Source organism: Phalacrocorax carbo, chromosome 2 (assembly GCF_963921805.1).
Source record: "Phalacrocorax carbo chromosome 2, bPhaCar2.1, whole genome shotgun sequence".
Taxonomy (NCBI): Eukaryota; Metazoa; Chordata; class Aves; order Suliformes; family Phalacrocoracidae; genus Phalacrocorax; species Phalacrocorax carbo.
Window position 1 is genome coordinate 167,332,545 of NC_087514.1, and position 23,868 is coordinate 167,356,412.

The 23,868-nt window shown below is 47.2% G+C and overlaps 1 protein-coding gene across 1 annotated transcript in view; it reads right to left on the bottom strand.

Annotated features, from left to right (window-relative positions):
- Window positions 1-562: 562 nt before the first annotated feature.
- Window positions 563-23,868, bottom strand: part of SMARCC1 (SWI/SNF related, matrix associated, actin dependent regulator of chromatin subfamily c member 1) — a 91,894-nt gene continuing 68,588 nt past the window's right edge. Inside the window, exons 25-28 of the mRNA XM_064445283.1 lie at window positions 20,899-21,033; window positions 16,942-17,200; window positions 4,315-4,491; window positions 563-2,636 (exon numbers count right to left, since the gene is read on the bottom strand). Coding sequence (XP_064301353.1) covers window positions 2,551-2,636; window positions 4,315-4,491; window positions 16,942-17,200; window positions 20,899-21,033 — 657 coding nt within the window. The 3' untranslated portion in view covers window positions 563-2,550. The remainder of the gene's footprint in view (window positions 2,637-4,314; window positions 4,492-16,941; window positions 17,201-20,898; window positions 21,034-23,868) is intronic.

Consider the following 23,868-nt stretch of genomic DNA (forward strand, 5'->3'; position numbering starts at 1 on the left):
TCAGTTTAATCAAAAAGGCAGACTATCCTGGCGGCCTCTGGAGCCCTGCAGGAGAGGACAAGAGATCTGAGCAGGCATCTGAATTAAACAATTAACAGCGAAGCTGGTGCGGGAATAGAGGAACGGTGGGACCCGGCTAGGTCAGCGTGCCCAGTCCTCCTCTATTAAAATCCACCACTTCAGAGCACTCCTTTCAAGTGTGATTCAACCGGGAACGCGAGCCTGAGCGATCGTCCAAGTCAGCACAGCAAGACAGTGGGAAAGCAGGAATCAAACAGAAATAATCCTATTAGGCCTCATTTTCCTTTGTCCACATTAAGCTTTTTAAATCTGAAACACCATTTTCCACAGCGGCGGATCACCGAGCGCATCGTGAGGGGCCTTCGCTTACCTGCGTTACTTCGGTGTCGCCCACCTTGCCGGGTAACAAGCTCAGGCTTTGTATTTACTCCATCGTATTTGAGATGCTGCCCCCAAAAATAGATCTGTATCACATGACAGTTCTCAGCTCATCCACCACACACAGGGAGGGAAAGGAGACTCCAGACAAAGTGGCACAAGCTTTGTACAAAAACCACTTGTTTTTTTTATTTCACAAAATTGGGTGGCTGTGTTGCAGGAATAAAACCGGCCCTATACACAGGATCAGATGAAAAAGTCAGCACGTGTATTATTTATACAGAAACACAACAGTGTCAAGAATTCAGATACTCTGTAGGATCATCACTAGTACAGTAAAAAATAGTCTCCATCTGGATCCTTTATATTTGAAGTTGATCACGCTAAAAACAACCTGAGGTTATTCTAAACTGGACTACGGTCTGAACCAGAAAATCCCATGCTCACCCCAAAGACCCTGGAGGGGAAGGGAACCTTGGGGATGAATTTCCTTTGAGGGAGGTGGAAGGCAGGCAGGCCCTGACCGGTCTCTGCTAGGCACTGTGGATTCTCAGAGCTTGACGGTGGAAAGCATCGTTCCTACGCACTGGGAGTAACAAGGCTGCAGACGACGGCCTGCGCACGCCGCGGAGGTGCAGGCAGCCCAGAAACGGTTACTCCACGCTCGTGCACTCTCAGGACCTGGGAAGTTCAGCTGTTAACATCGATGAGTCAATCGCCCGAGTGCTCTTCAAAGCAAATCCTTTTTTCTTTTTTTTTAATGGTATGAGTGGTTCTGCAGGGTTCAGAGTATTTGGGAGATCTCTCTCTGGCCAGGCCTTAGACCACCACCTCGCACTCGGTCGCTGAAAGCCACCCTTTAAATAAGCGAGCAGTCTTCAGACCCTTGGCAAGGAAACCCGTCGCACCCTCTCACGCCAAGAAGAGGGCAGAGAACCCAAACCACAGCCGGCAAAGGATTTTTTCCCTGCAGTCACTAACGACGAGCAAACAAGCAGTTTTGGCAGCCTGGAGGTCTGCATCAGCAGTACCGCGCTGGTGGTCTCGCTCAGCGAGCGCTCCTAGGTTTGCCGGCTGAAGCTGTTCCCTCGCCCGCAACCCCCAGACCACGGAAGGTGATGTGTGAGCTGTCCCGAAGACGAGTCCCACGGTCGCTGACTCTGCCCACCTCGGCCGTCCGCAGGAGGTAGTTCTGGCATTCGCACCCCAGCCATCCCAACCCAATCCCGTATGCTAGCACTTCTTCGCTATCTACTTTTTTTTTTTTTTTGTTTTGTTCATTTTAAGAAGTAAAAAGTATATGCTCCAAAAAGAGGGACTAAAAATCATGATATTATTCCTCAGTTGGCTACTGTACCAAACTACTCAGAGGGAAGGTTCAACTACCACCTTCAAAGGCAAAAGAAAGGTAAAAACTGGAGCGAGAAAACTCCTACCGTTGAGTGGTTTTATTCCAATTGATTCACTCCTGGCTTCATTCGCGCTGGATCAATATTTTCTTTAATAAGTTAGCGAGGCAGCCCCAGGACTCGGCTGCTGTCCTTAAGGATCAGCTAGCTGTAATGAACACGGCCGGCGTTCCTGCGCCCTCTGCGCTACAGCACGCCCTTATTTTCCTTCTTTGCTCAAAACGCTGGTTTGGCATCTGGTCTTGATGCTTTGCTCTGCCCGGAGAACCCGAAACATTAAATCACAGGTGGACTGGGCATGGGCTACATCCTAGAGCTCAGTTAATGCCTCCACCTTAAAAGCTTAGTTTTTTCTCTTTTTTTTTTTTTTCTTTAACCCTTCCCAGGAGAACCCAAAGCTCAAAACACCAAGACGGAAGAAACCAGAGTCGAGCACACTCTGAAAGGCAAGCAGCCCAAAGCGTAAGGGACTTCCCAGCAGCAACATGGGGGGCGCTACCGGCACCTTTGATCCACAGCTTTGCCAAAGGAATGCCGAGTATTGCCAGGCTACGAGCGGCGGGGAGAGGGGGGAGGAAGGCCGCCGCGCGCGCGCGCTTGTCTGTGTGTACGTATACGCACGCATACACGACCGGGGCAGGCCAACGGGAGGTGAAAAGCTCCCAAGGGAACAGAAGGTAACTGAGGAATTCATTTTTGGTCACCACTATGTTGCTGTAGAAGTTCCTTCTTCCTTGACTGCTTACGGAGCGGCTGAGGCCGGCGGGGCTCCTGCCGGAGGTGGGGTCACCCCTTCTGCTGGCGGAGGCGGCTGCGCAGGAGGGGGATCTGCAAGAAAACAGCAGAGAAACAGTGAGAAGGACCCCAGGAGGGGCTGAACGTGGGAAGGGAACCCAGCGCAAACCCCCAGACGCCTATACGCCGTGGGGGATGCGGTTGTCTGAGGGGAAAGCAGCAAGGACTGGCCCCAGAAACGGCCACGGCTGCGGCATCCCCATCCCTTAAGCTTTGCGTGAAGCTCCACTGCATGTCCTGTTGTGCTTTTCAGCCACTAAGCACTGTGGAGACTCCGAAAGGGGAGGAAAAAAATCCAAAACAAACAAAAAAAATCCCTGTTTTTACAGAAAAGATGACAGGTATGCAGCTCAGTGCCTGGCAAAGTTCATATCAAGCAACTTTCAAGAGCTGGAATTAGCATTTCTCATCTCTCAGCTCCGTGCTCGAGCCTTTAGATTACGGCTCTTTTCTATTTAAAATAGACAGAACAATAGACTTTATATAAACAGAGCCTGCACTTCAGCTCTGAGCAGTGTATGTAGGTTAAAGCAGACGAATCCACAGATGCAGCAAGTAGGAGGAAAGAAACGAAGGATACAAAAGGCCAGCTTTCGTGCACAGAGAGGAGATGTTAATGGAACATGACTGACTTGTTTAGTAGGGGAGAAAAAAAAAAAAGACGAAATTAAGATAAGGGAAGGGAGCAAGCAGGAATACAACTTGACATAAGATATTCCCAGTGGTAGAGGCTCAGAAAAAGGGAAGGAGAACTAAGTAAAGCTAGAGCACCAGAAGAATAAGGAGCAAACATCTGAACTAAAATAGCACCAGCACAGAGTATTTCATGCTCATGCCGGTTAACGCCGATGAGTCAGTACTCCTCAGCAACTCCCTTCAGCCAAAATGGGACGGCTTTTCCCAATTATTTTCTGGGAGAGGTACTACAAGCGATCACAATTCTTGCCTGTCTGGTGGCAGTTACGCTGCATAACATTTTTGGGGTGAAGACAGCTGCGCTGGAGCAGACCAGCAGCTTGTCACAGGCTACGACCAATACAGACAAATTTATTGAGGAATTCACGACAGAGCATCCCACACCAGCCGCGCCAGCTTTTCTTTTGCTTTCTGGCTTTGGCCATGCTGTTCTCACGCTCATTCAAGTAACACCCACACAGTGGCTACTGACTTCAGCTGCTTTTTTTGGCTAGCAAGAATCAACTTCATTTTCGGAGGTGTAAGTATTTATACCACGTAAGGAGCATTCCCAATATACCTTTTGCTTCTTCCTAATTAGGTCTCCCTCTTTCAAATTTCACGCTGCTAAGCTTTCAGTAAGGTATCGTTGAACGGAATTATATTCTGACCTCCACTATTTAAGGATTTAGACGTAGTTAATTCCTGAACCTCTGCTGTGCATTCTTCCACACTAAGTCAGGAGAGGTTTTTGATGATGACCACAGAGCCTTAGTGTCATTATAAATAAAACAAGGGATGTTATAAATAAAATAAAGGACAATGGAGTACGTTTGGATGCCTAGAGGGGAGACAAGCACTTAAAGCTTCAAGCACACCTCTGGCACCGGTCTTTGCCTGCCAGCGTGCACAGATCCTATTATTCCTTCAGCAGATAAAGGGGTTTAAACTACAATGACTTTTCCAGCAGCAAGGCAAACGGCAGAAAAGCCACACCAGGTATATTCAAAACGTTTTCTGCTGGAGATCCACTTACACATGCCATTTGGAGCTGCTAGAGGAACACGAGGTCCAATTAGGTTTCCTGACATCGGCGACATGCCAGGTGGGGGGGGCCCACCGCCGGCTGGATGGATGTTGGCTGACACGCTTGGCATCATCCGCCCTGGCATGGGCTGTCCAGGTATCATCGAACCAGGCCCCGGCATCTGACCTGTGAGAATAGTGGAGAGAGACGATCCTGAGACTCATGTGAAACATGGAGGTGATAAGAGGAAAAAAAACAGAGTCTAGTTGTTCTCCGAGCAGTGAGAAAGAAGTCTTGTGCACGAGATCCAACTCCGTACATGCTCCAAACACTAAAGGAAATGCCTTTTCTTTCCCCCAAGTCAACAGACTCCCTTCAGGAAGAACCGCGGGGCACTTATCTCTCAAAAACATCAGCACGAGAGGCAAGTGGAAGGCAACGCTCACAGTCAAAACCCAACATTTTAAGCGAACCCCTACTAAAAAGGCATTTGATAGTCATCTAAATGAAGGCACGGTAAACAAATTGCACGAGAATAACAAGGCGTCAAAGTAAGAGCACTTGATGAAAAAGAGCAGCCACAAAGCCTAATGGATTAATTTAGTGGAGAACTAAAATCATACAGTTACAAAACTGGACTGTAAAGAAATTTCCATTATAAAAACCCCTATTCTGATGTGAGGGAGGGTTCCAATAAGTCTCCTTACATATCAGCTCTGTAAGAGACCTTTGAGTTTCAACTGCATAAAGGAACCGTTCGAACTGCTCAGCTTCGGACACCTACAACTTGCTGACTGATGCTTTAGAACCTCATTTAAAGAGATTATTTTGCATAATCCAATTACATTTACTTTTACACACTTACATAAAGGTACAGCATTTTAGTTAGAAAAGCAGCTATTAGGCATGGATTGTAAAGGCTTCCTTCAGAAGAGCTCATTCCACCCAAAACCCCAGGCAATTATGTAAAATAAAGTGTGATGACAGAACCCTCGAACAAAAAAACAGGCTCTGAACATATATGAAAAGCATCACAGCCACACCGGCAGTTAAAGCCAAGAAAGTGGGAGCTCTGGATTTGGGACGGAGTCAATACTTCAGCACAAAGAGCATTAACTCTTACTCACAGTCAGCTTCGGAACATGGAATTCCCCTCTTCAATATTCCCTTGGGACATGTCAGGGGTTGGACTAGATGATCTTTAAACATCCCTTCCAACCCAACATGTTCTATGATTCTAAGAGCTTTGAGTAATAATTTATTGATATCTGTAGCTTCCATTTTCTGGGACGTCAGGAAGCTGCGCCGGCTCACAAGCCACTGCCTGCAACAGGCAGCTTACAGCTCTCGGCATCCTCCGGTCAGAGGCAGGACCATACAGGCCACCAGCATGTCGGCACAGCCTGGACACGAGACAGAGCAGCCTCAGACAGAGCTCAGTCAAAAAGGCAACAGTGGGCTGGTCTCTACCTGAATGCTTGGGAATTTATGACCCAGAAGAATAATGATCTGTGCTTTCAAAGAACCCTGCTGATCTAAAGCAAACCCTGCTCTTTGGGAACTGTCACTCCTTAATGCCTGTGCAGACACGTCTCTCTGCCTGATGGCCACGTCCCCCATTCCCGCAGAGCTGAAGTCCACCAGCCATCCCAAACGCTTCTCCATCACTGCCCTTCTGCAGAAAGCTAGGACCACCTCTGAAGGGCACCCCAAGCATGCAGGAACACCTACTGACAGAGAGTTGAAAAATAAAAAAAATACAACACAAAAGATGAACTTGCTCCACTTCCCTGATGTTTGGTGCCTTCGCTGACCACATAAGTCCGCCCAGCCCAGACACGTCCCTCCAAAAGGTGCACATCTTGGATATCTAGAGCACCTGGTAACCTGCCTAGCCCTCGGCTGCCTGTCTCTGCCTGTAGTTCCATGGTAAATTAAACCAATAACTTGCTCTTTGAGAAAGACGGGCTATCCTTGCGAAACAGCAAGGCAGGGTGACAGAAGGGAGTACTTACTCTCAAACCAGAGCCACTAACAGTCCCAGCACAAAAGAATCCAACATACCACAGCCCACTGGCTTCATACAGCCCTGGAGATCTGCGGCAGAGGTGCTGAACCACCTTAAATTCACAGGGAGTCTGAAGCATCAAACCACGAAAACATAGTATTGGAGCTCCTGGCCACGCAAGCAAGAGGTCCATGTGCCAACCTGACGCTGCTTGGTCACAGGAGCAAGACCAGCGTACCTGCAAGCAGCAGACGTCAAGCTCTGCAGGAACCGCCAGATTTCTCAAACATTTACAAAGGAAAATAACTCTGGAAATTTATCCCTGGACGCACTCCATTGCTGATCAGCGGCCTGCAGCGCACATCATGGCATTTCCATCACTATATATTGAAAAGCAGCAGCAGCCGCCAACCAGAAAAGCTGTGTGCGTTTGAGCCTTAAATCCCCTCCTTTGCCCCCAGCATTAACAACGTATTTTCTGCTCTGATGGTGGTGAATAGGTGGTCTTGGAGAGGTCCCTTGGAATCCTTACACCTCCAAGTCAACAGCCTGAAGAAGGAAGAAAAGATGGGACATTTCCTAAAATAACATGGCACACCTGTGTGGGTAACTCAAGGTGACCAAGTCCCGTAAGAGCTCCAGAGTCTGGTTTCCCTTTTGCAGGCAAGTTGAGCTTGATGTTCCTCAGTGTGGTCCATTCGCCCTCCCCTCCTCAGCAGCAAGCAGGCTGCAAGAGAACTGAAGTGTTATCTCCATCACAGAGTAACTGGGGTTGGAAGGGACCTCAGGAGGTCTCTGGTCCCACCTCCTCTCAAAGCAGGGTCACACCAGGTTGCTCAGGGCTTTTTTCAAGAGGTGACTGATCTCTGAAAGCACCAGAAGCGGAGACCGCACCACCTGTCTGCACACACAACCTCTTTCAGTGTTTGACCTCCTTATATCCTGTCAAAACCTCTCGTGTTCCACCTTATGCCCCTCTCGCTCCCACCACAGGTCACTGAAAAGCCTGTCTCTGCCTTGATGACCTCCTCGTAGGTGTTGTAGGGCTGCGGGGAGGTCCCTCCAGAGCCCGCTCCTCTCCAGGCTGAACAAGCCCAGTTCCCTCAGCCTCTCCACAGGGAAAGTGCTCAGGCCCTTGGACCATCTCTGGAGGTCCTATGCTGAACTCACTCCAGTTTATCCATGCCTTTCTTGTACTGGGGGACCCAATCTTCCCGATGTGCCCTAACAACTGCTGAGCAGAGCGGGGAATAATCGCATTCCTCAGACTGCTGCCCATGCTCCAGTTCGCCCAGCCTGGGATGCTGCCGGTCTCCTCCGGCTCACACTCGGCTTGTCGCCCACCAGGACCCATAGGCGCTTTCCTGCAGAGCCGCTGCTCGGGGTTAGCCCTCCCAGGTACAGGACTTGGCATTTGTCCTTGCTGAATTTCACAAGGCTTCTGCCAGCCCATTCCTCCAGCCTGCCTCAGCCCTCCTGAATGGCAGCCCTGCCCTCAAGCGTATCAACGGATAATATGCAGATAACTGAAGATTTAAGCAGACGCGGCATGAATTTACTGCCTCTGGCATCTGTGCATCTGCTTTGGTCCAGCTCACTCCGAGATGAGGAGTGGGCAGAAAGGGCACGGCAGGCAACATGAGAACACTGTCACAGAAAGCAACAGCCAGGCACAGGCTGAGACTTAAAGACATGGTAATCTATTAGTATTAGAAGTGGGACAAGAGCTACAGGGTCACTGCTGCCGAGACACGAAACGCTGTTGGGTTTGCAACAGCCCCAAACTGCCCCTTTGCGGACTCTGTAACCGGTTCTGCGCCAGAGCTGAGCTTCCAGGGAACTCCAGCGTCGAGCCTCAGGCGGACAAGCCAGGCAGCCCTGCAGGATGAGAAGAGCTGCTGGGTGCAGAAACCAGTCTGGGGCTACGTGTGAGCTCGGCGCAAACAGATCAGCTCTAAAGCACGGCCTGTCGGAGTACGCAGCTGCTCAAGCTCCAGGAGTTGGGATTTTCCCCCAATTTGCAGGAGGCAGACGTGGGAAATTCTGACATGCCCGATGTTACATGACCACCTGTGGCACTACAGTCACAGCAGCTTGAATTTCAGTTGCTGGAAGTCTGGGTGAAGTATCATAAAAACACAACGTGGAAAAAAAAAAACCAACTCCTGTATCACCAGCAACCTCAGCCTACACCAAAGAAAAGAGGAATTATCTGGGCACTTCAGTAACAGACACCCTTCACTTATGAAATGTTCTGACAACTTCAACTCAGAGTAGTTACTTTCCAAGAAAAAATTCTATTCTTCTGCTCCATTTACCTGTGCCAGAAGTCCTCCAAGAGTGGCTTGTTTATCTTCAGTGGCTGCTTTTGCACATGTAGTCTGTTCCTTAGAGCCCAGGACAGAGCGGTGAGTAACACCACGGAACTCACTAACAGATTTGCAGAGGGTACGTCTGTCTGCGGTTACGAACAGAGCTCACACACCAAGCTTTAACACTGGAAACTGTCCGGATCTAGACGAGGTCACACAAATGAGACGAGCACTGCTTCCTCGCACATCCTCATCCTCGTGCTCCTCCCACGCTTTGACTCCAGTGTTGTACTGGGAAGGGGTACCGCACAAGAGCAGCAGCCCCCTGGTGCATCACGACAACATTATCATGCAGTTGAAAACCCTGGCTGTGAGCAGACCTTTTATTTTTAACAACTCCTATATTTTCAACACAGAAAATGAAACAATTGCAGCTACAAACATGCAGAAGCAAAGATAGTCCAGCAGAAGCAGATACAGGGCAACTCAAACTGCCAGGGGCAGAAGGGTGGCAGGGGCTGAACCGTGCCAAAACAAGAAACCCGAGATAAAACGTAGCCCAAAGACCTGAAGGGCTTTGTAGCAAAAGGACAAGGCACCCACAGGTACGAGGGATGGTATTCACTGGCAAAATGAAGGTCGATGGGGGAACAGAAACAAATATTGGAACAACACAGTGTTGTTTCAGACGACCAGGAAATCTGGGAGCCGAAACGTCCCCAGCCTTGGAGCTGCTGCTTGACAGGATCCTCCACCTCTCCAAGTGCAATTTGGCCGTCTCCCTTCTCACACCACATGCCTACTAGATCCTCTCCGCACTAATGAAGTGATTAATATTGAAAAACCTCTTCTGAAAGCCTTGAAGCTGGATCAGGCTCACTACACAGCGAGTGGCTTCACATGAGGTCTCAGCTCTAACGCTGGGCAAGCACTCCTTCAGTGAGAGAAAGGCTGTCGAACCTACAGTACTGCAAAGATTCAGGGACTGTGTTTTATATTCAAATCAGCCACAGTCGAGCTAAAATTACCACTAAGCAGAAACTAAGCCAACTTTAAATAATGTTTCTTCGTAAATTCAAAGTGTGTCATAACTCTGAACCTCATAATGCTGCTCATTGGGAAGCACCCTCCTACCTGAATCAAGGAATCTGTAGAGCTTTTTCCTCTCTTACATCTTGGGGATTTAAAAATAAGTGGCGCTGCAGTTTTTCTGAAGATGCCCATAAGCTGAGCAGCTCCTCTGTGTTTGAGGACAGGGCTGGCTGTCCATTTTTTGCCTTCCTGGCACGGTATGCATCAGTTTTATCTTAAAATTAGCTTAGGGCACTTGCAGAGGAACAATCCTATCACATACCAGAACTCCAAAATGCTGAAGTTGAGCCGTAATCAAGCAATACCCAACCAAACCGGGATTAAGCAAGGGGAAATTACTACTACTGCTATGGCAAAAATGAAGTCCTATTTCTATAGAGATTGTACAGGTGTTTTTTTTTCATTTTACAAGGGATACCGCTTCAAAACAGCGTCTCAAGCATAAAATGTGGAAGTGTGACCTACATAACGGGGAGAGCTTAAAAACGGCAAGCGCAGGGAGAGATAAAGCCAAAAGGTTCAATAAAACAAGGTTTAGCAGACTAAAAAAAAAATCCCTTTAATGTTAGAGATTGTAGACATTTTCTAATGCGTGCTCTGAAGCGTTCCACTATTAGCAAGCTGCCAACTGCAGATTCACATTACAGTGAAATGGATGAGGAACAGTTTTCAAAGGATCTCCAAGGTCTTTATCTCTATTAAATAAGCCTCTACCTCTATTAAATCAGCTACTTCAGGGGCACCAGAGTGACAAACGGTTTTAGTATTTTTTTGTTTCCCTGTAGCAGCCGACGGGGCGCGATGCACAAAGCCTGGAGCCGATTCAAATCCTCCTGCACACCTCTCCCTGTTTGCCATTCAAAGAGAACATCTGCGAACGCAGCCAGTGCTACGTGAAGGGAGTCCCTCCTTTGGCAGCCAGGATTTCGGAGCGGGGAGGGCAAAGCAGGCTGCACTCCGACGTTCCTCTGATCTCCGCAGGGGACGTGCCTTGCGGAAATCCCGCTCTCCTACTACGGAACGACTCGTTTCACTGTCCTGGTAGGGGAACAAGCAGAGAACCGCTCCCAGGAATGCCTGCCGGCTTCACTGCAGCGCAGCTCTGCAGCACTGCGAGACGTGCTCCTTCCCACTGGGAACGGTTTTCAGAAGACCCGGAAATCTGTACTTTTAACCAGCCTCCCAGACACGTCCTTTCCTTCGGCACGTCCTCCCCCTACACGCACTGCGGCCGACAACCCCATAGCCGAGAACTGTGAATAATTAACCACAAGAACTCATTTAGCATTGCGTCTCGGGGGGAGTGGGGGAAGGCAGAATTTCCACTTCACTTTGCATACCGCGTTTCTGTCGCTCCCCTCTGGCGCGATTCACGCGGCGCTGACGATGGAGGCATCGGCGTGCTGAAGCCAGACCCCTCCGAATGCCGAGGTAGCCCATGCCAGGCTCGCGGGGCCCCGACACCCACAGCTCCTCCCAGCTAAGGCTCACCATTGTTTTTCTACAACAAAGCACGTACGATGGAAGATACTTTGTTGAGAAGCTGCTTAGCGTGTCACACCAGCAAGGGCAACCGTTCTGCAGGGCAGCACCGGTAACCTTCAAATATTAATGCATCTTCAATAATACATTCTTGTACGGCATTTGGAGCCACTCAAACTTCATGGAGAAGCTCTGCAGATGTTAAGACGACAGTGGAAATCACTAAAATATTATCCAGCATCCTCAGAGGAATCTCTGTCCCCTGGCTGACTCTTATTTACTCTTCTAGCCTCATAACGCCTCTTGCCCGGCCAGGTTTTCTCATAGTCAAGAATACACCAGAAAGCACCCAACATGGCTTTAACGTTTCTGCATTACCAACCACCGAATCACCTTGCAGGGCCACAACTCCGCGTGTATACGGCACTGCGCACACGTACTGCAAACCCGTTCACCACCTGCATGACTTGGCTTTCCTTTTACCTGACTACTCCCTGGTGTCTCCTGCCAGCAAGGCTCAGCACATGTGGTGGGCAGAAAGAAAGCACTGACAGTTGGTAGAAAATATTTACCACAACCCTTATCTGTACCAAAAAAAAATCCCAGAACCACAGTCAGTCCAAGAGGAACGCAAAGAGCACCCGGTAGCTCGATTTAAACCCACAAGTTTTAAATAACGAAATGCACAACGCTTACCTGAAAAAGCACACGCCTAAATTACGTACAACGCGTTCTTTTGAGTATTTCAACCACTGACAGAAAATGATGCAAAATATATTGGGAAGAAAAGGTTATTAAAGTTACTCATCCAGCTGTAGTGGAAGGTATATCCTTACCTCCTTATTCCATTTCTGCTTGGGGTCAGAAATTATTTACCAGCTGAAAATCCCCGTTGAAGGGAAGAGTTAATTAATGACAGCTATTAATATGTATCTCTCTTCCTCCAAGAATTTCAAGCAGTTTCTCGTGTTACACACCAGAAGTATCACTCGTACAGGGTACCGAGCATTTCACAGATAACCAGAATAGTGCACAAAGAAATCAATAATGTGCTTCACAGGACACAACCAGCAGCAAGGCTGGTAACACAGGAAGAAATTGGAAGTTTTATCTTCCATTTTAATTAAAAGGTACAGCTTTACACAGCGAAATTGGAATCCAATTTTATTTTTCTGTTCTAAAAGCCTTCATTCCAGGGGAAAGAAGGGAACAAAATAAGCTCAAAATGAAGTTAAAAGTATAAAAAAGTATCTGGGAAAGGAGCTGGTCATGGGGCTTGTCTGAAATCAGTGCCCACGCCCGAGAACAGCAACACCCAGTCATCGAGGTGACCAGAATCTCTCCCACCCAGGCACCAACGGGCAAACCGAAGGCGGCCAAACTCAAAACACAGGCTTGCCCTGGAGAAGCAGGCACCAGGTCAAACCAGACGCCACAGCAAACTGGTAACAGGCTCTAGTCCAACCTCAGAGCTTTTTAACCATCACGCCGTGTTGCTCGCTATGACTAGCAAAAAGACAATTTACCCAGACCCAGAAAGAAAAGCCATGGGAGAAGCAGCGAAACCTTTTAAGAAGCCTCTCTGCCTCTGCGCTGTACACTGGCACCCGGAAAATTTTTGATTTTTTTACTGTAAGTGGAATTCACCAACAGCTCTCCTCGCTGGTGGAGCTCTGATGGCTTGTCTGGGTTTCCCTCTCACCAAACCTGCCCGCGGGCACTGGCCTCTGGGCCGATTTCAGCTCTTCAGCGTGTCCCAGCGAGTTCTACGGTCCGGCAGAACCAGACGCGGCCATGCCGATGAGAAGCGGCTCGCTGCAAAGGCTGGCCTCGACTGCAGGTGCTCACCGGCTGTTTCTAGAGACTGACACCTAAGCGTCACTGTTAACTTCTAGTTAAGAGATCTGGCTTTACTGCTTCTGCCTCTGAATCCAGAAAACCTGTAAGCAGGAATTTGGGTTTTTGGCTTCCATTTATAACACCTTTTCAGATCCTTTCATCACTTTGTTTCCTACCATCTCTTCAGCTTTCATCCACCACTTTAAAGACATCCGACTTAGCATTTTGTTCATGGTCTGCTGAACCAACAGTTACACTTTTAGTCACTATTAAGGTCAGAAACCTGTTTGAAAACATCAGCAAGAACCAAGGCGAAGTCTGGAGGTAAAACCACGCCGCTGATCAGGAAATGGTGAAGAGTATTTCCATCTCCAGCTTCCCCGCGGGGCTGTGTTTTGGAAGGTTGCCCACTGGTGCTTCCCAGTTACTGCTAAGTTGTTTGGAGATTTTTCTCTAACACAAACTCAATGGGTCAGTTCTTCCCACGGAGCTGTCAGACAGACCAGCAGGCAGCGGCTTGTCTAAGTCTCCAACAACCTCTTTATACCTGACTGAAGAACTACACCGTGGTATTCGTCACTGAGGTTTCTTGAAATCGGCCACCTTAAGGAGAGCAGGGTGTTACCGGAGAGAAGCTGAGAGCTCTGGTAAGGAAAACGTCCCTTCTTACAAAAGCATGCCAAGCTCTGCACTGGGAAGAGCACACCAACAGCTCTACGAAGACAGAAGTTCATCTATAGGACAACAGCAGCAGAGAAGAGCTCTCTGATTTCTTCTGCAAGTGTGTCTCAGCCCCCTCCAGCAGGGATTACCTCTGCTAGGTGAGATTCATCTACCCACACCCTCCACGTTTTGGCACCTCCACGCAGACTGCAGAGACTCGCGGGCAGGCACGCAGTGAGGGAGCGCACAGACGTGTGGCCGTTAAGGTGAAGTTCATCAGTTTGTTTCAAAGGACCACAAATTAGCAACCGAGCAGCAAAACTTGCTGCTGACCTACGTATGTACAGGTCTGTCACGGAAGTATCGGACTATTGATGCTCCAGGAGTTACACGTCCGATAAACACACCACAGTTGCCCTCCGAATGTGAAAGTAAGTAGGGAAGATACTACAGAACTTCTGTCATATCCTATGTATTTAACACATTCAACATGGCCAACACAATGTGATCTGGGATTATTTTTTATGTATATGACAAGTGGTGGGGTGTGTGCACCCAAAAATGTAACCACTGACCGCTTCAGCGTGCCAGTAAGATTTCTGGAGACAGTAACTTCGTGTCTCCTGGGTGCAACTGAGATCTTTCCAGCAGAGTCACCCTGTGACGATGGATTGATTTGTGAAGGGAAGTCAAACTCTGGATACCTTAAACTACGAAACAGAAAATCAGGTCAATTTGTGAGTTGCCATTTCTGGGGACTGAAGGATCCTTAAGTCCCTATTCACACACACAATCCCAGGACTGGCTCAGAGTTTAAGCCTTGAACTCACTCAAGGAAACAGAACTTTTCCATTTTCTCTCCTTGCCTTCAAGTTATACAAAACTCCACCGTGAAGCCAAAGAACTTTGGTACTAAGCTGCGGACTTCCCAAGCGTTTCTAACAATCTTAAGGACTGCCTCTGCAGGGCCTGAGGAAAAGGGACTGTTGTGTTTTCTAGGCAAGGTCAGTCGGGATATGGTAGAAGCAGCAGAGGGGCCTGCCTTCAAACTCTCAGTCTTTTAAAGGGCCTCTGAATTCTCACCTTCACAAAAATATCAAAGCAGTGAACTGTCAGACTAGGTAAAGGGCAAGATCCTAGTCCCGTATCTGTAAGGCATGAGACAGCACCAGATGCTTCAGTCGCAGGAGGCAGAAGTGCCGCGCCTCATCCATCAGCTTGCCACCCTCGAACAGGAGGTGGGGTGGTGGTGGAAGTCAGTCTATTGACTAACTTTAATCAAATTTGGAAAAGAGACATCCTGACTAATTAACACCGTACCACACCCCCCACGACACACGCTGAAAGGGATCACTGGGGATACAGAGGGCCTGGATGATTATGATGGGGCTGAATAAGGTATTATGTGAACCAGGGATGTGAATATATTAGAAATCAAGTTTTATTAGTCCCCTAGTGAATACAACAATGCATTTAATCTTGTTACATTTTCAGTCTCAATTGCAGCTTGTAAGTAAGAGGTAATGATATGCAATGATTTCCCCCTTTAATCTGTTTTCAATTTGCCGTTTTCCATTTCACAGAACGTCTCTCCATTCTATTGCTACGCAAACAGACCCGAGTTGTCGGTACAGCGTATGATAGGTAAATTGATCTACAATATTATCTGAATCTAAAACCAGGCCATATGTTATCACACTCCCAATTAAATTTCAGCAGAAAACAAAACAGCTCCCAGAATAATATCAGCATTAAGTTTTTGTCCACAAGCGCCTAATGAACCCAGGAGCTCACGGACTCTGGTCCCTTGGAAAGACAGCCTCATGATCTAGATGCTTAAGCTAACTGTCCCTTACCTTCCTCTCCAATGAGCATTACTCTGCATCTGTTGATTGAATCAAGTGTCATTACAGTGGAGATTCACGCAGGTGGCTTAGATGCCTCGCATTTTCATGGTCATCTCAAATCCTGCTAGCTTACTGTGCGCCTCGGCTCTTTCCCAAGCCACACACGTAACATCGGTCTTTCCCCAGGATGCAAACCCAAGCTCCCACAGGCTTTCTGTTGCCACGTCCTGTTTTTGATTACGATACCCCAAACGTTTCAGCTTCTTCAGCAGCCGCCTATACAAGATCTTCCAGAGCGTTTTTGGCTAGTAACTAATCAGGTCGTCTTTTAGAACGGTTTCTGGCCAAGCAGTTGAAAACTGACAAAAGCTATTCTCCCTCGCCGCAGTCCGGCCTGACATCAGCTCACTCCATGCCGGGGGGAGCTATTCTATTTTAAACTGTCATTTCAACAACATTTAGCAAGTATAGCAAAGCCCCCAATTCTAATTCCCATAAGCATCTTCACAGCAAAAGTGCAACATTTGGTAGTCCCAATCCCTTTTACCAGTAAAATGGTTTAAAGGTGAGGATTGCAAATACTGTTAGCAACTTGGTTACTTAACAGCAGGGCTGTTAGTTTCGCCATGAAGCACAAACAGTTGTTTTCAATAAACAGCAGTAACATTGTTTTTATGCCCAGTGCATGTTCCTCTTGCCGAGGTGAGGCTGAGTCCCGCAGCCACCTAACTTCTCCATCCTTCGATATTAGGAATATCTCCACCCTTTGTATCTAAACCTCAGGAGCACAATTTCCTTGCAATCTGATCCAGCTGGCCTTGCTCTGAGTAGGAGGCTGGACTGGAGGCTTTCAAGTGACCCTTCTGACCAACACAGTTCTGTGACTCTCATCTGGCATCAGGTACAACCGAAGGGCAGAAGCCAGAAAGCAAAGCCCTGAGTAGGGCACAGGAGCGTATTAGAATTGGGTGTCCTGCCAAAGGAAAGCACTTAAGGAGCTTCCTTCATCTGCTGCTTCTTCCAGTCCTTTCCCTCAAGTTTTTTTATGTGCCCATTGCCTCTTGGCCCCGTCACTGGGCGTTACTGAGCAGAGCCTGGCTCTCTTTCATTCCCTCCCTTTGGCTATCTGTATGCATGGGTACGATACCTCCTCCCAGCCTCCATCCGCACATCTGGTACTGGGGCAATAGCGACAGGATGAAGCCACAGCGCAAGCAGAGCTCACCTCTCCGGCAAACTGTGTTTCTGCTTTAGGAGCAGCACCGTTATAAACCACTAAGTAACAGACCATCCATTACACCCTCTGCGATCTTACCCGGCAATGCCTTTTCCTCTGGTTTTACTGTTACGAATGGTGATTAGCACGCGAGGCTTTTCTCCTTCCCACTCTTACCTGGCTGCGGTGGGTGAGGTGGAGGCATTTGGTGGTGCATCATAGGGTACGGCGGGGGCTGCTGATGGGGCAGTAAGCCTGGATGTGCCGGTGCCCCAAGGGGGTTCATCCCAGGCCCACTGGAGTGCTGGTGAGACTGCTGTGGGTTTTGACTGTGCTGCTGCTCCATTTGCTGGCGAGCCCTTAATTCAGCGTATTTCAGCTGTTCCATGTGAAAATTCTGGCGTTCTGTCAGCAACTGTTGTCTCTGCTGCTCTAACTACATCAAAAATAGGGGGTGGGGGAGAAAGACAGTTAAGATTCATACATTTAAAACTTGTTTCCGCAAATCAAACGCCTACCCTATTGATACACTACTGCCTGATTTGCAGCAGGTTTCGGTACAGAGTCCAGGCCGTTTTCCAGCTGGAACAGATGAACTCACCTTGCTTAGTCCTACAGAATCTCTCATTAATACAACCCGTTACTCAATGAGTACTGCGCAGAGCATCCAGCCTTAGCACAATTCTACAAGAGGCTGTATGTTTTTCTCTCAATCTTCTGCATGTTGGAACGAGGAGGAAGAGGAAACTGAAGGGATTTTCTAGGGCAAGACCAGAGCAGAATGTGTGTGCAATAGCACGAGCTCAGTGATTACAGGCAGGATCCTACTCTGTACCTTTAAGTGTAGGACTTGGACACCATGACAGCCAGACAGCAATCACCTGCGCTATTAAGAGTATTATGTAAAAAACTCACATAATTCAGGCCAATTAACATGAAACAGGCTATTCTGTTTAATTATGAACAGAAGTAGAGAGTAAGCAAGCCCAAAATGTAAAGATAAAGCTACAGAAAATATTTCTTACTCCTGGGCATTTACATGATCGATCACCGTCCTGGTTAAGGAAGCACTTATCGTTTGACTTCTTTAAAAAATTCTAACACGTTTCTACATTATTACTCTTCAGCAATTGGACACATGGGTTTGTGTGACTAGTTTACAAATATTTAATGAGTATTTTAAGATATACTCCATAATTCATCTCAAAACCAGGTTGCCAAGGAGACTCCCACCTAGCAGAAGTTCTCCAAAAATCCCAAAGCTCCATCAATACTTTGTGTTAGCAGTTTGACTGCTGACAAAGCAAGGATGAAAAGAGAACGCTACAGAGCACGCATTCACCAACAGAACCAGATGGGGACAGGGCCTAATGAATAATACATACTCCTTGTTGGGGGCTGGTTTTCTGCATGTAGGGACTACAATGTGATTATTCATGCTGCCATGACTCCTTTTTCCTTGACCAATCTGATACGTTAGCGGGAAGAACTTGATAAAACGAAGAGGCATGTACACCAATGGTGTAATCGTGCATGCGTGGAAACAGATTCCGTAGGTGGCAGGCAGTTCAGAGAAGAATTGCTGCAAGTGACCCGAAAAAAAGGCTTAGGCAAGAAGTACAGCTACACCGTACTTTTTATAGTCCTTCTGTACTCTTTTATATTCCCGCTTTGCTCTCCTCATGGTACCCTATCCTGCTACGGTTTAAAAACCCCAGTCTTTACAAGCATCCCTACGCAGCATCCAGTGCCTGAAAACACACCTTGTATTTAGAAAAACCAGTGCAAACTTCTCTTCTACACATTCCCTCCCCTCAGGATGAGAAAGGACAGTTGGATGGAGGAAAAAGGCAAAACACAAGTTATAACACAAGCTGGTCTTAAAATGGTGCAGAGCCCACAATCCCTGGTTCTGTACTAGGTTCTTGCGTTTGTTGTAACTGTCTCAGAAGCAGGTTTACGGCCACAAGCTACTGCCGTAGACCCAGACTGGCATTGGACAACTGGTAGTAACACATTTTCTGGTGGGCAGTCTATCAGTGATTTGCATTTACTCTTCAACTCCCAAAACTCAGTTACACCTGCAGCAGATGTGAGGCAAGAGCGAGGCTGGGCACCTGAACGAAGATCAGCATGCCTCAGCCTGCCACGCAATCTCCCTGTGCAACCAGCCAAATTTTTAGGTTTACAGTCATGAATACTGCACTCTTGGCTACCTTCAAATTTGCCATAGCATGTTTTTGCACTGTTGCAAAGTGATTCACAATTAGAAGGGACTATTACAAGCACTCAGTGTATACTCATGCAATAACCATTGCTGTACTGCAATTTCATCTTCAGCAAGTCGCTCCTCCCTAAACAGAAATGGGTAAAGAAAGCACTCGTGTGCTATTAGGAATTCTGGGTCAGCCAACGCTCCTGCCACTAGGATCCCTGGTTAGACAGCGTTGGCAGCACTGAAATTACCACAGCTTAAACACTGAAGTAAATGTGTTTTGCCTAAAATTGAACACCCTCCAGTCTGCAGCACAGATTTCTTTCACCACTTAGAATCGCCTTACCTTTACTATAAGATGACGACTGCAGCAAATAAAGACACATGCACAGTGTGCAATGGCACTACGGAATTTTTTTCCTTAATTATTCCACTAAATATCCACAACAGCAGGTGAACAGACAGAACTTAACTACCAGAAAGCCAGGGGAAAAATCTGTATTGACATTTTCCTTTTTAAAAATGTATTATGCCTCAAAATGGGAAAAATCCCAAACTCAAACCCTGTCCCTAGCAGAAAATATCCCCCAAAGAAAGAAATCTACAGAGAACCTTTTCAAAATAGTTAGGTCCATTTCTTGAGCTGCCAGTGTCAGATGCAAACACAACACTGAAATGGTTGCGGGTGCTGAGCAATCTAGAAATTCTTGCTGACATTCCGCTAAAACAAAAGACCACAGTTTGTCAAACTCTATCAACGTGATTAAGGCCAAAGTGAGGATGTAAATTCCATTAAATTTGCATGGTAGGGCAAGTGTGAAAGCCCCCAGAATTATGAGTCAATACCTTCCACACATCTAGAGTAATTGCCTATTGACAAAAAATGAGCAAGCTACACAACAGAGAAACACAAAAATCTGACTGCTCTCTGATATAAATGAAGCTTTGGGTGATCTTTAGAGCAGCTGGAGAGAAGCCGCTTCTCCGAAAGCCTGCTGCACTATATTCGAAAGATCACTCAGTAATTGATGCGTAATCCAGCCTCTGACAGGCAGAGACAGCATCTCTTCCATGTTATACCCTGGTCTGAGGGATGCACAAGTCTCCAGCAAGGTGTCGCTAACTGTGCTGCAAGAGAAATACACCCCTGCTTGGGCCGCTTCGTATACATGCTCCCTTAGTGTCACCACCTTCTTCAGCTGGCTAGACCTCAATCAAGACCCGTGCCCTGGCTCACTGCCTCACTAGACTGAGGAGAGAACTAACGACCTTCTTGCACAGCTTGCCCGGCTCCTCCTCTTCCTCCTCAGTTGCACCTCCTCATTAGATTTGACAATTCAGCTTTGTTCTATTTGGATACTTTCCTGGTGCCTACGAGCAACCGCCTTTTCCCCATCTCCTGCCATCGTTGCTTCCTTCCCTTCTCTTGAAGCTGCAGTTGCCCTCTCCAGCTCAGGCAAACCCCTCATCATCACCAAGCGAGAAGCTGTTACTCCTGAGCACGTATCCTCCTGCTACGGCATCTCACTTTGAGGACTTTCCCAAGAGCTACCGAGAATGCCCTTCAAACAAAACCCAAACTACATGCTTACAACCAAATCCTCTAAACTGGGTCAGGAAAGAAAGGCAGGCAGAGCTGGTTTCCACCAATTCCACGTTCATGCTTAGATGACGGAGTAAGGATTAGGAAGCAAATCTAGGGTACTACCAGTTTGCTGCTTATCGTAAAGGGAAGATCTGGATAGAGGAGAGAGCTCAAACAATACCGCAGGTGGTAATTATGAATTCTAGCTGAGGCAGAGAGACCTGCATAGAGGTGACAAGCAGCTGGCGTTGCTAGCTTTCCAGCTGTTAGCAGACACAGATCTTGGCAGTGACTGATTTAATGCAGAATTTCAGATTAGCGCCCTCCTACTTACTGCCTCTTTCTCTCTGTCCATAATGGTTTCCAGCTCCTCAAAATGGCGAAGTTTTATCTCCAGCTTCTTCATCTGCGTTTCTACCAGAAGGGCGACCAGGGATTTAATCTTCCTTTCTTCCACTGCTGCTAGGTGCTGAGGATAAAACACAGGTTTTTGCTTTATAGGCATTTCACAAAATAAAGTGATTTACGGGAACAAATAAGCCAACTACGTCTCGCCTGCATCTAGCTTTAGCCATCCTATTGCTCTTCTGGACAGAAAACAGGGCATTAGATTATCAATCTTATGCTTGCAACCAGAAGCTCTTGGAAGATTATTGAGCTTTTAATCAAATAAATAGGTGCCAAGTTTTAATACAAGAGGTTTTGTGGATGCTCAGTACTCATAAGCAATCCAGCTTTGCCTCGAAGCCTTCCGAGCGCTGCGCAACAGAGAGCACTTTCAGTGGAAATGCAAATGAGGGAGCAAGTGTACGTCGTACCGAGTCAGCTGTAGGTCATCCAAAAAGCTTTCACCAAAACACACACAGGAGGCTTTTACCTGGAACAACTCACAAAAGCAGTGAGATGACTCTTGCATGCCTCTGCCATTAAAATATTTTTTGCTCAAGTAAACGAGAAGCTGTGTGCCTAGTTAAGCATGTTCCCATCACACACAGCACCACACCACTAAACCACCAGCTTTCTCAGTGCAGCAGTTCCACCTCGGGCTAAGGAGAGCTTGCAGAGCAATCTCCACACAGATGACAGAGGAAACGGTTAAAAAAATCTCCAGTCTCCTTTTATAACCAGGTTGCATCGTATTCCTATCGCAGAAGAAAGCCGAAGGCAAAGCTTTATTTAAACTGCAAAAGCAAACTGCAGAAAAAGGCAAATAGACTCCATAGAAGGCGTTAGCTTTACCCCATTTACACACACACACACTTATGTGTAAGTGATAGAGGATATATGTGTGCGTGTGTATATATATGTGATGTATGAGACAGCCTGTAAAAGCGTTTCACATTTCCCAAGTGTGAAAGGCATGTTAATGATGCCTTCCACCAGCTTTTGTTTAAAAGCCTGCTGTTCAAAATGAAAATACACTCAAAACACCCGTCATGTGTACTGCTTGGAAGTTTCCGTATTAATAGTCGAAGGACGTTTCCTGACCACAGCGTCCAAGCGAAGCCTTACCGACACATCCAAGGGGGAAGCAGGGTTGGCTTTTGAAAAGGGGAAGGTGAGGGCTGAGGGGAAGAAGGAAAAAAGAAAAAGCTGGATCTCACCCAGCTCAAGCTGCAAACAGAGACTCATATTTAACAAGCTGTGCCCCAAACCTTGGCTCAGAACTGGGAGAAACACTGAGCTGGAGAAAAGCAGCATTATAAAACTCCCTGGTAATCCTAATTATAAACAGAATTTCTCAAAAACATATGCTATTGTTTCCATCACTAGTATGTTGTGTCATTTGACAGCATTCACCTCTGGTAACCCGCCAGCAATAAAGCAAGTCTTCAGTAAATCTAGGTAACATACATTCACTAAATTGAATTTTAAATCAGGTACAGTTTGAGAGAGCCAGAGCGATCACCCAAATTCATCCAACAGCACTCCACGGTGAGATTCAAGTAAGCTATTCAGGTAAATACTGACCAAACAGCAGCGCACACATTTGAAATGAAGTAACTAAATGGCTGACAGAACTAGAAAATTTAGTGTCAAATGATACTGTTTAGTGAAACAAACACATTTGTATGAGAAGTCGGCGTGACAGAGAACCTTTGTTGATACACACAGCCTTCTGAGAGTCATTATTAAACCTGCACCCAGGCAAAACGAAACCAGATTAACACAAAATCAGCAAGGCACACGGTTAGGTAAAAGACAGGTCTCAAAATACACATTAGAAAGGAAATCATCACTGAAGTTTTCCCTCAAGAGACCCAAAGAGGCTGCTCCTCAACCTGCCAGTGCTTTCACATGGACAAAGAACAAGTCGTTACTGATCTGCAGCTGGCAAAAAACCCAAGTAAGACAAAATTAATAGTGATTTAATTTGCCTGATAAACACATCGCTGCATCCACCCTAAGTCATAAATAAGCAAAACCCAGGGAGATGGCACCTGACGTTATCCTGGGGGACAGCAATGCCGAACGGACCGAGCGTCACTAAGCGCAACGGACCCGGCCTCCGCCCGAGAGCGGACACGGAACAGCGCTTTGGTTTGCTATTTAAACACGGGACTCAAACACAAGTCCTAAACATAAGCCACGAGTGCCTCTGTGCCAGGGCTTGTGCCCATCGCCGCAACGCCGACTCGTTTCTCTGCTCAGAAATCCCTTCTGGGTGACTACTGATAAACCTGGGAGGAACCACAAGGCTGGCTACTGGCAGAGCACACTGCAGGGTCTCACAGAACCTCGCCCATCCCCCGACCTTCCTAATCCCAGCTTTAGTTGTGAAGTAGCTTATCACAGCAAGAGCACGAGTGTGACAACTGGTACAGACAACCGTAAAACCAGACCACAAGGGACCTCTGGAAAACGGGGAGCATCCCAGCACCATGTCACTGGCATGCTGCGCTGAAGCCTTCTCACCCACATGCAAGAGGCGAGCTGAAACTGCAACAGAAAACTACTCTTTCTTCCTTCCCTCTTTCTGTTTTCTGAGAGGAGACTAGATGCTTCACCTAGCTTTTGTTTGCGAGGCCAAGAGGGGATAAGACTGTCTTTCATGGATGAAACAAAAGAAATAAAGTGGCAGATTACACAGAACTATCTAAACTAAGGCACACAATGGGAAAAGCTAAGTCCTGTCACGCATACGTTCAAGCATGAGATGAAAAATGTCCTACAGTGAGTTTCTAGAGCAGCAGCAAAAAGGAACCAATTAAAGACATAATTTGATTTGCCAAAACACAGAAGACAGGATGTAGCTGCCTGCAAAAAGAATCATGATTTTAGCAAAAGGGTCTTTTCTATTCCC